Source organism: Arachis ipaensis, chromosome B1, assembly GCF_059453495.1.
Source record: "Arachis ipaensis isolate K30076 ecotype BB chromosome B1, ASM5945349v1, whole genome shotgun sequence".
NCBI lineage: Eukaryota > Viridiplantae > Streptophyta > Magnoliopsida > Fabales > Fabaceae > Arachis > Arachis ipaensis.
The window spans coordinates 21,121,891-21,134,974 of NC_142436.1; the positions used below are offsets into that span (position 1 = coordinate 21,121,891).

The window sequence follows — 13,084 nt, forward strand, 5'->3', positions numbered from 1 at the left end:
AAGTACTTAATTTGAAACTATAAAAATATTATTTATATAATAAAATTAATTATTATATATTTTTTATTTAAATATAAATATAATTTAATTAATTTTTAATATATATTTTATATTAATAACTGATTTTAACGGTTAAAAAAATAGGCCAATAAATTATAGCTCAAATGACCCCATACTTAATTAAGAAGTCACGGATTCGAACCTTCTATCTTTCAAAAAAAAAAAAAAAAACGGTTAAAAGAAGAGGAGGCATGATTATAGGTGCCTTTGATGTGCATTACTCCATTTGTCTCTCTTTATAAGAGGCAATTGCCACCGCAGAGCTTGCATTGTATCACCGACCTCACCCGCAATACACAGAACACACAAAAGTCAGCGATGGCTACGGACTTCAGTTCAATTCCCCTAATTGGTAAAACTTTCATACCAGTTCCATAGCCATCAATCTCGATATTTTCAACCAATCATATCTTTCGATTTCATAGCTTCATTTGTGTATGTAGATAGAAATTAAACATAACTAATTATAATAATTTCGCTGATGGTTTTAGTTCAGTGTCCATGAATCAAGAATTTTGAAAGTTCAATTTTCATTATCACAAGTGATCAATTATGTTACAGTTGATGCCGAATTATTTACTTAATATACTTATAAATTCAGAGGATAAATTTAATTTCTTTTTGTTCTATCTAGATGTTAGTGCCCTTTTAGCCAAGTGTGATGACCCAAAAATGGGAGAGGACCCTGGTGTTCTTGAAGTTGTTAGACAGTTGGATAAGGCTTGCACTGAGGCTGGGTTCTTCTATTTGGTATTTATCTTTTATTTATTTATTTTTCTTCTTTTATTCTGTAGCTTGCTTTCTTGAAATATGAGATAAATTGGTAGGGTTCTCTACATCATAACGATTTCTGTGTTAGAATTGCTTATTTTACATTGACAGTAGGTTCAGTAGTCTTTGATGTGTAGATTCCAAATTTCTCTAGAATAAAGATTTTAATATTGCTTTGAAACTGAAATGAACAAAAAGAAAAAAAACGTTTAAGCAATAAATCTCATATACTAAGTTAACCTAACCAACTTGGGTTGGTCAAGTTGTTAGTTCACTCGTCTACTTAAGCAAGTGTCGGAGAGTTTGAATCCCGCTTTGTGCATGCAGCAACTCATTAGCTAGCAGCAAATCCTTAAATAAAGCTTCAATTTGCGACAGATTAGTATTTGGCCTATCAGGCTAAGTGATACCGTGGAAAACCAAAAAGGTTAATAATATAATCCCACAAGGATACATTCGAGGCAACTTCTAGTGAAGCTATTGCCATTTACAAGCATCTGAGTAAATAGAGTTCATATTAAATCAATAGAGGAATTAATTATTATTTGATTTTCTCTAAAAGTTTATTTTCTTGGCAATCCAAGGCAAGATTTTGCATTCCGGTTTTCTCCCTTGTCATCTTTAATCATTTCCTTTATTTTGGTTATTGTTTTGCTTAAATTCTATGGTCCTTGATTTACAGAAAGGTCATGGTGTTTCTGATGCTCTCCTTAAAGAAGTTAAAGACATAACTCGCAGATTCTTCGAACTACCTTGTGAAGAAAAGACAAAAATCAAAATGACTCCGGCTGCAGGGTTCAGGTTAGCCTGGATGCCGAATTCGCTTTATTTAGTTGTTAGATATAAGACGCCTTTGCCTAACAGCTTCTTCACCTTCTGGAAGAGTTAGTTCGTGACATGATATCAGATGTTTAGAACTTCGATGATTGATTGATCTCAAGATTGATCCTAGTTGTCATTTTCCAAAAATTGCACACAGAGTTTCAGCATATGGTTGGGTTGGCCTATACCTTCTGTTTCATCAGTATGGATCTTTCTTGAGGGGGCACGTCATTTTTTAAAACCATCTCTATGTATTTATCTAGCAGCATAAAGTTTGACATAGTTGATTTGTGACATTTTATTTATATGCATCACAGCACTTGCTATAAAAGCCTAACTTCTGATGCAGAGGTTACCAGAGGGTTGGAGAAAATATAACTAAAGGCACACCTGACATGCATGAAGCAATTGATGTAGGTATTACTAAGAATATAGGTCTATGTCAATGTTCTTTAGAGTCAATTTGATCATATTGTTTGAAGATAGATTCCCTCACTATACCATATCATTTTCTTTCTCTGATTGCTAAGCATAGTAGCTCTACTGATTGCTACATTTTTTCTTTGGCAGTGCTATAAGGAGGTGACAAGGGGCATGTATGGAGATCTTGGCAAAACTATGGAAGGATACAACCAGTGGTATGTGGAATCATGTTTATTTTTTATCTTTTTGTTTTTAATAATGCCTGCTTCACTGCTTTAGACGAATATCATGCCCAATAGACATAATTTCATGTATGCTTTTGCTTCTAGTCGCATATATCTTATGGGAATTTCTTTGGTGAAGAATAAAGTTGGGTGAAGAGTAGAGTTGGCAGTTGGGTGAAGAGCAAAGATTTTTCCTAAATTTATAGAGAACTTGTGAGAAGAAGACCGACAGAGTACCCAACAAGGAGGGTGGATGAGATGAAAGATGGATAAGGGGTGAAAGGCAGAAGAAGACCTAGAAAAACCATCCATGAGGTGGTCAAACAAGATCTACATATAAACAGTCTCTCTGTAGACATGATATATGATAGAGCTCAATGGCGTCATTTGATTCATGTAGCCGACCCCACCTAGTGGGATAAGGCTTCGTTGTTGTTGTTATAGAGAACTTGTGCATTGCACATGATATATATTTTGTGACTTTTTCTATTATAAAGGAAGCAATCTTCACTCTCATTGAAAGGTACAATGCACCATAGCATTATCGATATCTTATTAGTCAAGATTCGAATATTGATCAAATTAGTTTCATTCTCTTAGGATTAACTTTGCATGAATGACATTTGATACGTGTCTCTCATATCCAAGCAATAGAGTATTGCACTTGGGAGTACTAACATTTAGTATAGAAGTCCTTATGTGATAATAACAGACAGTGAAGTACCAAAATTACCCATGAAAGAAAGATCATGTCACTGACAAAAATCACTTATAGAAGAACACAAACTCAAAAGCTTAAAGAAAATTATGGATGAAAGATCATGTCATCAACAAAATGGTTCTCCTTTTTGGGATAGATTTGTTAAACAAATCAAGTCTATTGGATATATTGGCCACCAGATTTTTGTTCTTTTTTTGGCTAACATTATCAGTAACATCTTTTGTGATAATTTTGGTACTTCACTCATTAAAATATCACACTTATGTCTTCTTAAGCTAGTATGCATTCCAAGTTCTAACCCTTGCAATTTTTTTGTCCATCATGCAGGCCTCAAAATCCTCCAAAGTTCAAAGTTATTATGGAGGAATATATTAGTATCTGCACAGGCATGCTTTCTCATCCTTTTATTCCTATTCCCATGATTTTGTTTCCTGGAGTGGAATTTTTCATTCTTATGATGATTCTTTTGGTAAGAGCAGAGCTTGCAAGGAAAATTATGCGAGGTATCGCTTTAGCACTAGGAGGATCACCAGACGAATTTGAAGGACAGAGAGCTGGGGATCCATTTTGGGTAATGCGGCTTATTGGTTACCCGGGCTTAACCACTACAAATGGAACTCATGAAGCTATGAAAAATGACATTGGATGGTAATGTAATTATAAAATTCTAAACTGAGGTTGCAAACTACTTGCAAGTTACTAATTTAAGTTTTTCATTTCCATTACATTATTGATGTATTTTCTGTTTATGTTTACTTTTTTGTCTTTGTTTCTTTTATTTCATGAAATCCAGTGGAGCTCATACTGATTATGGTACGATATATATTTATATATCTTAGCCTTCAATCATGATTTATTTAGATTATCTGTTAATGAGTAATCGTCAATTGTCAATTAATGATCTTAAGATGCTGTGCCTAATAGGTTTATTGACATTGTTAAACCAGGATGAAGATATAAATGCTCTCCAGGTATTCTTTTATATAATTCCTTCTTGATTTTAGATACTGATAATCTTCATTTGTTGCATACAATTCCTGATATTACTTCTGTTTCTCACTATGAGCACTCTTTTACTGAGTTATATAACCTTGAATTCAAATTTTATATGTAGTTTCTGTTTAAATGTATATAAATTTAGTTAGAGGTGATTGATTTCGTCGAAGTTTTAAGTTTCAATTTTCAACCTATGTTTACTGCTATAACCATTAATTAAATGGTTTAACTAACATGTATCCTGAAGACACATTTTAAGGTTATATATCGAGAAAGTTTTGTTATTGAAAATACAAAATATTGAAGTTTTTAATGCGTTTGTTGTGTATTTATTAAAAGAAAAGATTTTAGAACTTCTACTAATAGTAATCTTAACATGTGCCTTACTAAATCCTTAATTTAATTCTAGGTTCACTAAGGCTCTTAAATGGATTCAATTGCCTCCAAAATGAGAAAATGTGGTGTTAAGAAAACTTAAATCATGGTTGCTTTTGTTTCCCATTGTTTATGCTATGATATTGTTGAAGGTGAGAAACCTCTCTGGTGAGTGGATATCAGCACCTCCAGTTCCTGGCACATTTGTGTGCAACATTGGTGACATGCTAAAGGTAATTTTTCACGCTTTTAATCTCTTAATCAAATCAACACTCCATGAGAATTGAGACATAGTTGAATAATATCTGATCAAGTATGGAAAAATTACGGCAGATATATTCCAATGGTTTATACGAGTCAACTTTGCATCGGGTGATAAACAACTCTCCAAAATATAGAGTCAGTGTAGTATACTTTTACGAGGTTAGCCCCTATTTTCTATACTTCGTTCATTTGAAAATATTTGTCACTTTTTAAAATGTTGGTATATTTATAACTTAAACTATAATTCAATGTATATGTAAACATAGTATCTGGGTAATATAGGGAACAAATTTTAGTTAGCCAAAGTCAATATTAGTTAAGTTTTCTTTTTCAATTCCAAAAACTCATTTTTGTAGGAGCTTTAGTATTTAGAGTTTATAATTTAGACCTTCAAGTTAAGGATTTATTGATATAGTGTCTAGACTTTTAAGATAAACAAAATAATTTTGAAAAAGTTGTTGATATTGACTAAAAAAAGATCGACTCCTTAGTATTACTCTTCTGAATATACCAAAAGTTAAAAGTGACCGATATTTTGAAAGAGATCTCTTTCACTTGATTAATTTGCAACTGATGATAGTTTGGAATTGCTTTGTGAATAGACGAACTTTGATTCTGCCGTAGAGCCTTTGGATACAATTAGAACAAGGAAAAATGGTACCAAGAAGTTTGAAAAAGCTATCTATGGAGAGCATCTAGTTAGCAAGGTCCTCACGAATTTCGTCGACGTTTAATTTTATTTCGTTGTGAATTCTTATAAGTCAGGCATCTAATTAGCTGGTTTAATTTGGACTGTACAACATCCATCTTGCTTGACTAGTTTGCAAGGAGTGACAATACTTTTTATCAGCTATGATTATGGGATCCAAATTCTCTGTATGGTGATTAGGTATATATATATCACGCTCACATTTTTCTCTTGTTATTGTAGGTAAGTCGTGTATGTATCAATATCTTCATCAACAAAATGTAAATTTATATTTCAATTAAGAGTTTGCAAATTGGAGTACAAAAATTGATTTTCATCCGGAGTTAATATTAACATTCCTATAAAAAATAGCATTCATAAATTTATAATTACGAAATACCAAACGAAAATAGAGTTTAAAATAATAGCATAAAATTGTCCTAAGAAAAAAAAGTGTATATATATATATCATAATCCTAACGTTGCATTTCTAAACAAAATTAATAGGAAACTAGTCAAGTAAATAAAAATATTATTTTTTATTAATACGTTGCATTTAAAGTATCTCCATTTTTGGCGTGTTTATTTCTTACAACTGGTCCTAGATTAACATTCCTTTGTGGGCAAACGAACTTTGATACTGTCGTTGAACCTTTAAAATCAAGTAAAACAAGGACAAATGGTACCAAGAAGTTTAGGAAAGTTGTCTTTGGAGATCATCTAGTTAGCAAAGGTTCTCACGAATTTTGTTGACTAATTTTAGTTTGTTTAATACATTGTTATCTAATACATGTAGCCCTTTAGTATGATCTCCATTTTCTTCACACTAAAATTTGCATTATATATAACACGTAAAATCGCATAATCAACAACTAAACATGGTTGTCACAGTGTAGCATTAAGAATTCCTTTGCAAATTGCATATAATATCAGGTATCACCAATCGTGGGATCATTATTTAAAGATAGATACACATACATAGGCAAGGACAAGATCAGTCAACAGATTGAGTAAATTATCATTTTTCATCAAAAATAAATTGGATGCTGACAAAGTGACAATCCACAAAACTAACCACACAAAAAAACGAAGGTTATAGTCATAAAAGATGAACTCATTTACAGATTATCTATCCACCTTGTTCGATTCTGTCCTCAGTATGGCACTCTCATACTTCCATTCCTTCCCTAACCTTTCCACTCCCTATATGTCCTCCTCCCTCCTCCCTTTCCCTCTTCAACCAATTCCCCTCCTCCTTCTGCCATCCACCATGCCTCTACTTGATCTGCCATTTCTCTGGATGTCGCCACCATCCTCATGGACGTTGCAGTCCATATTGACCTCGATAAACAGCAGTTCAGCCTGCTCTTACATTTTGTAAGCCACCACTTGGATCCTCCGATCTGCCATCTGCAAGCCACTCACAGTCATGGCCTTCCAAACAATCACCACTTTTGCCACCCCTAGTCTCCACCATCTGCCTCCTCAATTTTGCTTCATTCTCCAGCTTCTCATATGTAACATTTTGATTGCTTTTTCTTCTTGTTTTTGTTTTAAAAGTAACTGTTGTGTAATTAATAAAAAAAGATGAAGATGATGAAAAAAGAATAGAGTTTGACTTTTTAACAGAACCAGCAAAAGGTTAATGATTGAATATTTTTGTCAAAATGGTGATTTAATCTCAGTAGATTGGTACCTAGGCAATACCAGTGGCAGTTAGCACTATCTGAATTTTAACACGTATACAACAATGTATATTAGGCGTTCGCCACAAGAATGAAATCAAAATACAGCATAGTAGGGATCTAATAATTTGAACTATTCTCACTTGTAATCAACTACAAAAATTGTATCTAAATAATGTGGAGTCATCATCGTTTTGCTTGGCGACACCAACTCCACCTAAAATGTTTGATGTTTGATATTAAATTTGAACAGCAATCGTCGGTGCGCTGCTCTGTTCATCCGTTAAATTTGGACAAGTTTCCAACGGAGTGTCTTTCAGATATAGTGGAATTCTTGTACCTGTTCCTCTAAGCCGATCAACCATATCATAAAGAAACTCGAATGTCAATTTAGATTGTTTGTTTAGTTCTTCCCTAATATGAGGTTGAAGGCTGAACCAGTCTCCCAGCAATTTATGAACATGCGAGCGAATCATTCTCCATGGCACAGGATATTTTTCGCAGAGCTTCAAATATTCCACCAGCAGATCTGCCTGGTCTAGATTTCCCTCTACACCGGCTCCTTCGCTTTTGGACACCCATTCAGCAGTTTGAAATCCAGCAAAGAGGGCCGGATTCTCAAGCAGTGTCTCGGCAGAAAGAACCCCTTCAACTCCTGTCTCCTCCAAGCATTCTTTCACGTCGTTCATGTGCCTTATGTTGCCATTTGCAAGGACTGGAATTCTGACTGCATCTTTCACGGCCCTGATGGCTTTCCAATCAGCTCGAAACTTCTTCCCATCTTTCTCGTCCCTTGTCCTGCCATGGACAGCCAAAAGTGAACAACCAGCCTCTTCGAGCATCCTGGCATACTTCAGTGTGTCATCCAATTTCGGGAAGAGTCTAATCTTGCATGAAACAGGAACTTTAAGGTTGAGAGACAATTTTTCCACTAGAGATTTTACAAGAGGAAGGTTATCCATTAAGAAGGCTCCATAATATCCTCGCCTTGCAATGCGCTGAGGACACCTGCATAATCATAAAGAATATCAAATTCTAAATCCTATTGATAAAGTTCCTTATTATTTACTGAAAAAAAAAGCATTAAAGACTTTGTATGCTGATATGCCAAATTCCTATTTATTATTATTATATATATATTTTTTTTGTGTGGATGCATTGGATATAACCAAAGGGGTGGGGTTGGACGGCAGCGTGGTTATAAGGATGTGTGTGGAATTTCATTTTAAAGGAATAGAATGACCACCAACGGAAGGAATACCGCTACAGGCCATCACAAATATGAAAATGCTTACTCCTAGACCCATGTTGAGGAGCGTCACAGTCTCCAGCATGATGCCTTTATAGTTCAAACCCTAGATCTTCAGTTTAAGACGAGATACAACCTTCCATTCCACTCTTATAAACTCCAAAACAATATGATGATACACTATTAGTATTGCTTTCCTATTCCATTCCATAATAAATTATACTAGATTAACAACAATGAGCATTGAACCTAAGACCTCATGCATACTTAGCCGAACCCATAACCACCTATGAAGCACGGATACCAATATGGATACTCAACACAACAAAGGATATGTATATGTTTTCAAGATTTAAATGGTAGTTAGGCATTTACAAATGTTAAACCATCAATGCTTACTACTATAAATATTGGTGACACCAGATCCAATTTGTGTTTGATCTATTGCTAAATTAAGGAGAAAAAAAATGTTCAAATATGAAAGCACGTCAAAAATGTGTCATGTGTGTCTACAAGTATCATTGACACGTGTGAGACACTCGGCCACCAAGAGCATCATCAACCACTACTTTCCATCCTTATACTAACACTTGGATAGACTCTAAGCCCCGAACATTTGTAAACAATAAACACCACCAGTTAGCCTTTAAATGTCAAAATTACCAACTGCAAAAATTCTTATTAGATGAGTCCATTTTAAATGTTAAACCTAAAAATTGTAATAAAGCATTGATATCTTAAACATAGGCCACGAATCCTTGAAAATCATGTTAACAGGCTAAGTATCACAGAAGTATACGCTATGTTCCCTCCCTGATACAGCAGGAATAATTAATCACTCACTCCCATTTCTCTCTTATATATCAAAATTAAACCCTAAACTCAAACCAAAATAGAAATTGTATCTGAACCAGGTTGTCAACAAAACATTGAATATAATTACCCGAGATTAATATCAACATAATCACAATAAGGCTCCACCCTGCGTGCAGCTTCTAATAATACATCAGGATCATTGGCACAAAATTGGACAAACAATGGTCGATCCTCCTGCAATTACACCCAAAACTAAAGCAAAATAAATTAACAATGCACAACTGCAACATTGGAATCTAGGGTTTTAAATTTACTGTTATTTTTACCTTGCAAGTGGTGAATTCTTCCTTTCTGTACTTCTCAGTCTCATTGAAGATTCGCGAGTGCAACATGGGCGTGTAGGCTGCAGACGCACCATACTTACGGCACAACAATCGAAATGGAAGCTCTGAGTTGTCCACCATGGGTGCCACTATGAATCTGGGCCGGCCCAACTTGGCCCAATAGGTCCAGGCATACTCTACCCGAGATTCTCCAGTTAGGGCCCGACCTGGATAATCCATGCATGACAGCAGTGAGTCATTCTGTTCTACTTCCTGTTGGTAGGAGCAAAGGTTGTTGTCAGGTTCCTCTGGTCGGTTCGAATCATTGGTTTGTTGGGCCATGAGGTGATAGGAAAGTGTAGTAGAATAAGGTTTGCAATGGATGTTGTGAAGAGAGAGGAGGAAGAAGGGGTTGGGTTTCATGAGCAAACGAGGGGCTTGGCAAAGAAACCCAAAGCTGCCATTTAAGTTCGTAAATTGTGGTTAGAGGTTTGTGGAGTGGGGTTAGTTCTCCTCCAACTTCTTCATGGTCCCAAACCTCTTCTTTCGGTCACAAAGTCCCTAACATTACAAAATAAGAATGGTCCTTTTGTTAGGTGGCATTAAAATTGACATCTTACAAAATAGCCCTAATGTGTTTTATTAAAAACATTATCCTTGAATAAAGTTATCAGAAGACTTCCTTTGCATCATTTGATAATTTCAAGATATCAAGTTGAACATTTTAAAAGTTAAGAAAATAAATTGCATATGATGCAAATGTAGGGGGTAAATCACAATTTTCATAAAAATAAAATATTTATATCTAAACCATGTATCCATAGTGATTGACAACAAATGGCTTGAAAAGAAGAGTTGAAAATGTGTCATGCACAAAAAGGAATTTGAGGAGGTGCATTGCAGTGTTTCTCCATCTCCCATTTTTGGCAGGGTATGTAAAATTTTCTTAACGAAAACTGAGATTGGTACCAGGTTGTAATGGACAGCCCAGTGCAAAGAATCCCAAATTAAGCTGGATTTAGGGAATGGCTGCACCCAAGGGTCTAATGAAAAAAAAAATTGGTGCGGATTTTAGATTTTTTTTTAACAAGCTAAATTGTGGAAGACAAACATATGGAATACTATGCTGTGAACTCTTTACCAGTAGGCTGAGATAAAGCAACTCCAGGATTTTGTAATCTATTTCCAAGCAAATAGGCATAGGTAGAAAATTCATTTCATACCTCTATCATTGCCTACTTATGATACAACAAGAAAAAATGGAGAACTCACTCCAAAAAAAAAAAAAGAGAGAGACAATGTAGTCAATGTACTTGTGTCTTCTGAAACCGAGAGAACCATATTTTTTTGGTGTACTGAGAGAACCATATTATAGCAAATAGACCTTTTGAATACTAAAAAGCTCAAATTATAAATCTTATCCTAAGAAGTTATTAAAACATCATCCCTACCAGAGATTAATGCTTTAGCTTTTTACATCCATAAAATACACACAAAAAACCCCTGAAAATTCAATATCGCTGTATTTATTTCCTATTCTTAAACTAAAGCATAGGTATTCTTCAAAATTTTAACACTTACCCAAGTTGGTTGTGAGGTGCAAAACATGTCACTGTTGTTCTTGTTGCATCAGAATACTGGAAAAAATAAAAAGATAAAAAAAATGCATATTAGTATTCAAGAAAAAGTGAAAACTAAAAACCCCACTAGCAAAGAAATCGATCCATTGCTTGAGCATCAGGATACACAATAAAGGATAAGATACAATGAAATTTTCAATTGTAAGCATCAAATTTCAAAGAATGCTTCAGAATGCAAATAAACAACATAATGGATGTTGATTAATATGGTTGCCTAAAAGTCAAGAATGCATACTTGTGCATGGTCACAAATAAACAGATACAGCTGATGCACCTCCACAATCTTTAATCCGATGTGACCAGCATAGACTCAAACAAAATGAACTCAAACGGAAAATGATATACATATTACTGCGGTATTCGTTCTTTTCTTAACATGTCAAACACATGGACATGGCCTTCTTACTTTTCAAGAAGTGTCTATTTTAATTTAAACATGTGACAATAATCGAAAGTGGATAAAAATAAATAACAAAGGCAGTTCTCATTTAAAATAAAAGGATTATAATCCCTCTTAGTTTCAATGCTTAGTCACGGAGTCAACTTCTAGGTCACATTTCCCCAGAACATTAGCAGTAGAATATTAAAGATGATAATAAATTTACTCCTTTATCATGTCAAATAAGTAAGATATACAATAAAAACACTTGGGAAATTCGAAAATGGACTCGTGTAATTTAATCAACGGGCTTCAATAACAATAGATTCAAATTACAAAAACTCAACAACATAGCAGCTGATTTAACAACACAGCAGCAGCAGCAACAAAAATACATTACATTATAAAAACAACTGAGGCAATAACAATTCAACTAACAACTCAACAACACAGCAAACAGCAACAGCAACAAGAAAACAAGTCGAACACAGCAGATTACAAGTTAACAGTTCCAGAAAAAAAAAAAAAAAGCAAAGAAACCGAACCAGAGAACAAGATAAGAACTGAGGTAGAGGCGAAGAGAAGACAGCCGAAGCAGCGGAACACGACGGCGTGATGGGAGATACAAGGGAGACGGCGGAACGAAGGGAGGCGTCGGCAGAGTGAAAAGCAGCGGATCAGTGGATCAGAGAAACAGAGAAGAGAAGCCCTTTGCGATGGAGAACGGAGAATGGGTTGGGAAGAGGGGGGGGGGGGGGGCTGGGACTTCGCGTTAAGAGACTTTGAAGGTTCGACTTAGGGTTAGGTGCTTTTTTTGGATTATGTTTTACTTTTGAGGAATTATGTTTTGAATTTGTAGATATTTAATTATATATTTTAGATAATATTTATTTTAATTTAGATAATATTAGTTTTATTATTTTATTTTAAAAAATTTAAATTTATAATTATATTTATTATATATTTATAATTATAAAAATTTTAATGTTTATTAATTTAAAAATTATAATTATGTTTGTTAATTATAAATTTTTTTTATAAATTTATTACATATTTGTTATGCATGGATATGATAAGTTTAATGAAAAATATTTAATATTAAGATATTGTTAGTAACATGAATCTTTTATATTAAATTAGATCATAAGAATAAAGATACATAATTTTACTTTTTTGAAGAATGCAAGAGTATATAAGATAAAATTTGTGAATAAAATAATTTAATAAAAATTAATAAGGTTTAATTACTCTGTTGGTCTTTATAGTTTTGCAAAATTTTTAATTAGGTCTCTATATTTTTTTTTTTAATTGAGTCCTTGCACTAAATTTTTTTTTTAATTGGGTCTTTACACTTTTTTGTCCTTTTATTTAGATCCATGTACCAATTCTTTTTTTTCTAGTTGGGTCCCTATAAAATTAAGCCAATTACTACTAAAAGGAACTTAATTGAAAAAAAAATTTGGTGCAGGGACCCAATTAAAAAGAAAAAAAGTATAGGGACCTAATTAAAAATTTCACGAAACCATAGGGATCAAAAGAGTAATTAAACCAATTAATAATTGTATAATAAAAGTTGTGAACAAAACAATTTAATATTAACTTTCCATAAAAATTTTAACTATAAAATTAAAATTTTAATAAACAAATT

General features: G+C 33.7%; 2 protein-coding genes across 3 annotated transcripts; one reads left to right on the plus strand and one right to left on the minus strand.

Annotated features, from left to right (window-relative positions):
* Positions 1-251: 251 nt before the first annotated feature.
* On the plus strand, positions 252-5,671 carry LOC107627091 (2-oxoglutarate (2OG) and Fe(II)-dependent oxygenase superfamily protein). 2 transcript variants are annotated; one of them, XM_016329957.3, is made up of 12 exons: positions 252-412; positions 695-810; positions 1,514-1,632; positions 2,003-2,066; positions 2,224-2,291; positions 3,349-3,407; positions 3,501-3,669; positions 3,815-3,834; positions 3,946-3,992; positions 4,545-4,625; positions 4,726-4,815; positions 5,259-5,671. In XM_016329957.3, the coding sequence occupies exons 1-12, from the start codon at positions 271-273 to the stop codon at positions 5,388-5,390; spliced, it is 1,107 nt and encodes a 368-aa protein (XP_016185443.2). In that variant the 5' UTR covers positions 252-270; the 3' UTR covers positions 5,391-5,671. The 2 variants fall into 2 exon arrangements, with proteins under 2 accessions (XP_016185443.2, XP_020974465.2); XM_021118806.2 differs by having other exon boundaries at positions 271-412; positions 3,349-3,669.
* A 1,370-nt stretch (positions 5,672-7,041) lies between these two features.
* On the minus strand, positions 7,042-12,257 carry LOC107627100 (FMN-linked oxidoreductases superfamily protein). The gene is made up of 5 exons (XM_088501224.1): positions 11,982-12,257; positions 10,999-11,054; positions 9,421-9,978; positions 9,222-9,328; positions 7,042-8,037 (listed from the first exon to the last, which is right to left on the minus strand). Exons 3-5 carry the CDS (start codon positions 9,838-9,840, stop codon positions 7,269-7,271), a joined length of 1,296 nt encoding a protein of 431 aa, XP_088357350.1. The 5' UTR covers positions 9,841-9,978; positions 10,999-11,054; positions 11,982-12,257; the 3' UTR covers positions 7,042-7,268.
* Between the last annotated feature and the right edge of the window lie 827 nt (positions 12,258-13,084).

Coding starts and splice junctions, on each gene's coding strand:
- LOC107627100 (XM_088501224.1), bottom strand. CDS start 9,840: ATGAAACCCAACCCCTTCTTCCTCCTCTCTCTTCACAACATCCATTGC. Junction 9,329..9,420: donor AAGAATTCACCACTTGCAAG/GTAAAAATAACA, acceptor GTGTAATTGCAG/GAGGATCGACCATTGTTTGT. Junction 8,038..9,221: donor TATGTTGATATTAATCTCGG/GTAATTATATTC, acceptor ATGATTATGCAG/GTGTCCTCAGCGCATTGCAA.
- LOC107627091 (XM_021118806.2), top strand. CDS start 271: ATGTGCATTACTCCATTTGTCTCTCTTTATAAGAGGCAATTGCCACCG. Junction 2,067..2,223: donor ACATGCATGAAGCAATTGAT/GTAGGTATTACT, acceptor TTTCTTTGGCAG/TGCTATAAGGAGGTGACAAG. Junction 3,835..3,945: donor TGGAGCTCATACTGATTATG/GTACGATATATA, acceptor TGTGCCTAATAG/GTTTATTGACATTGTTAAAC.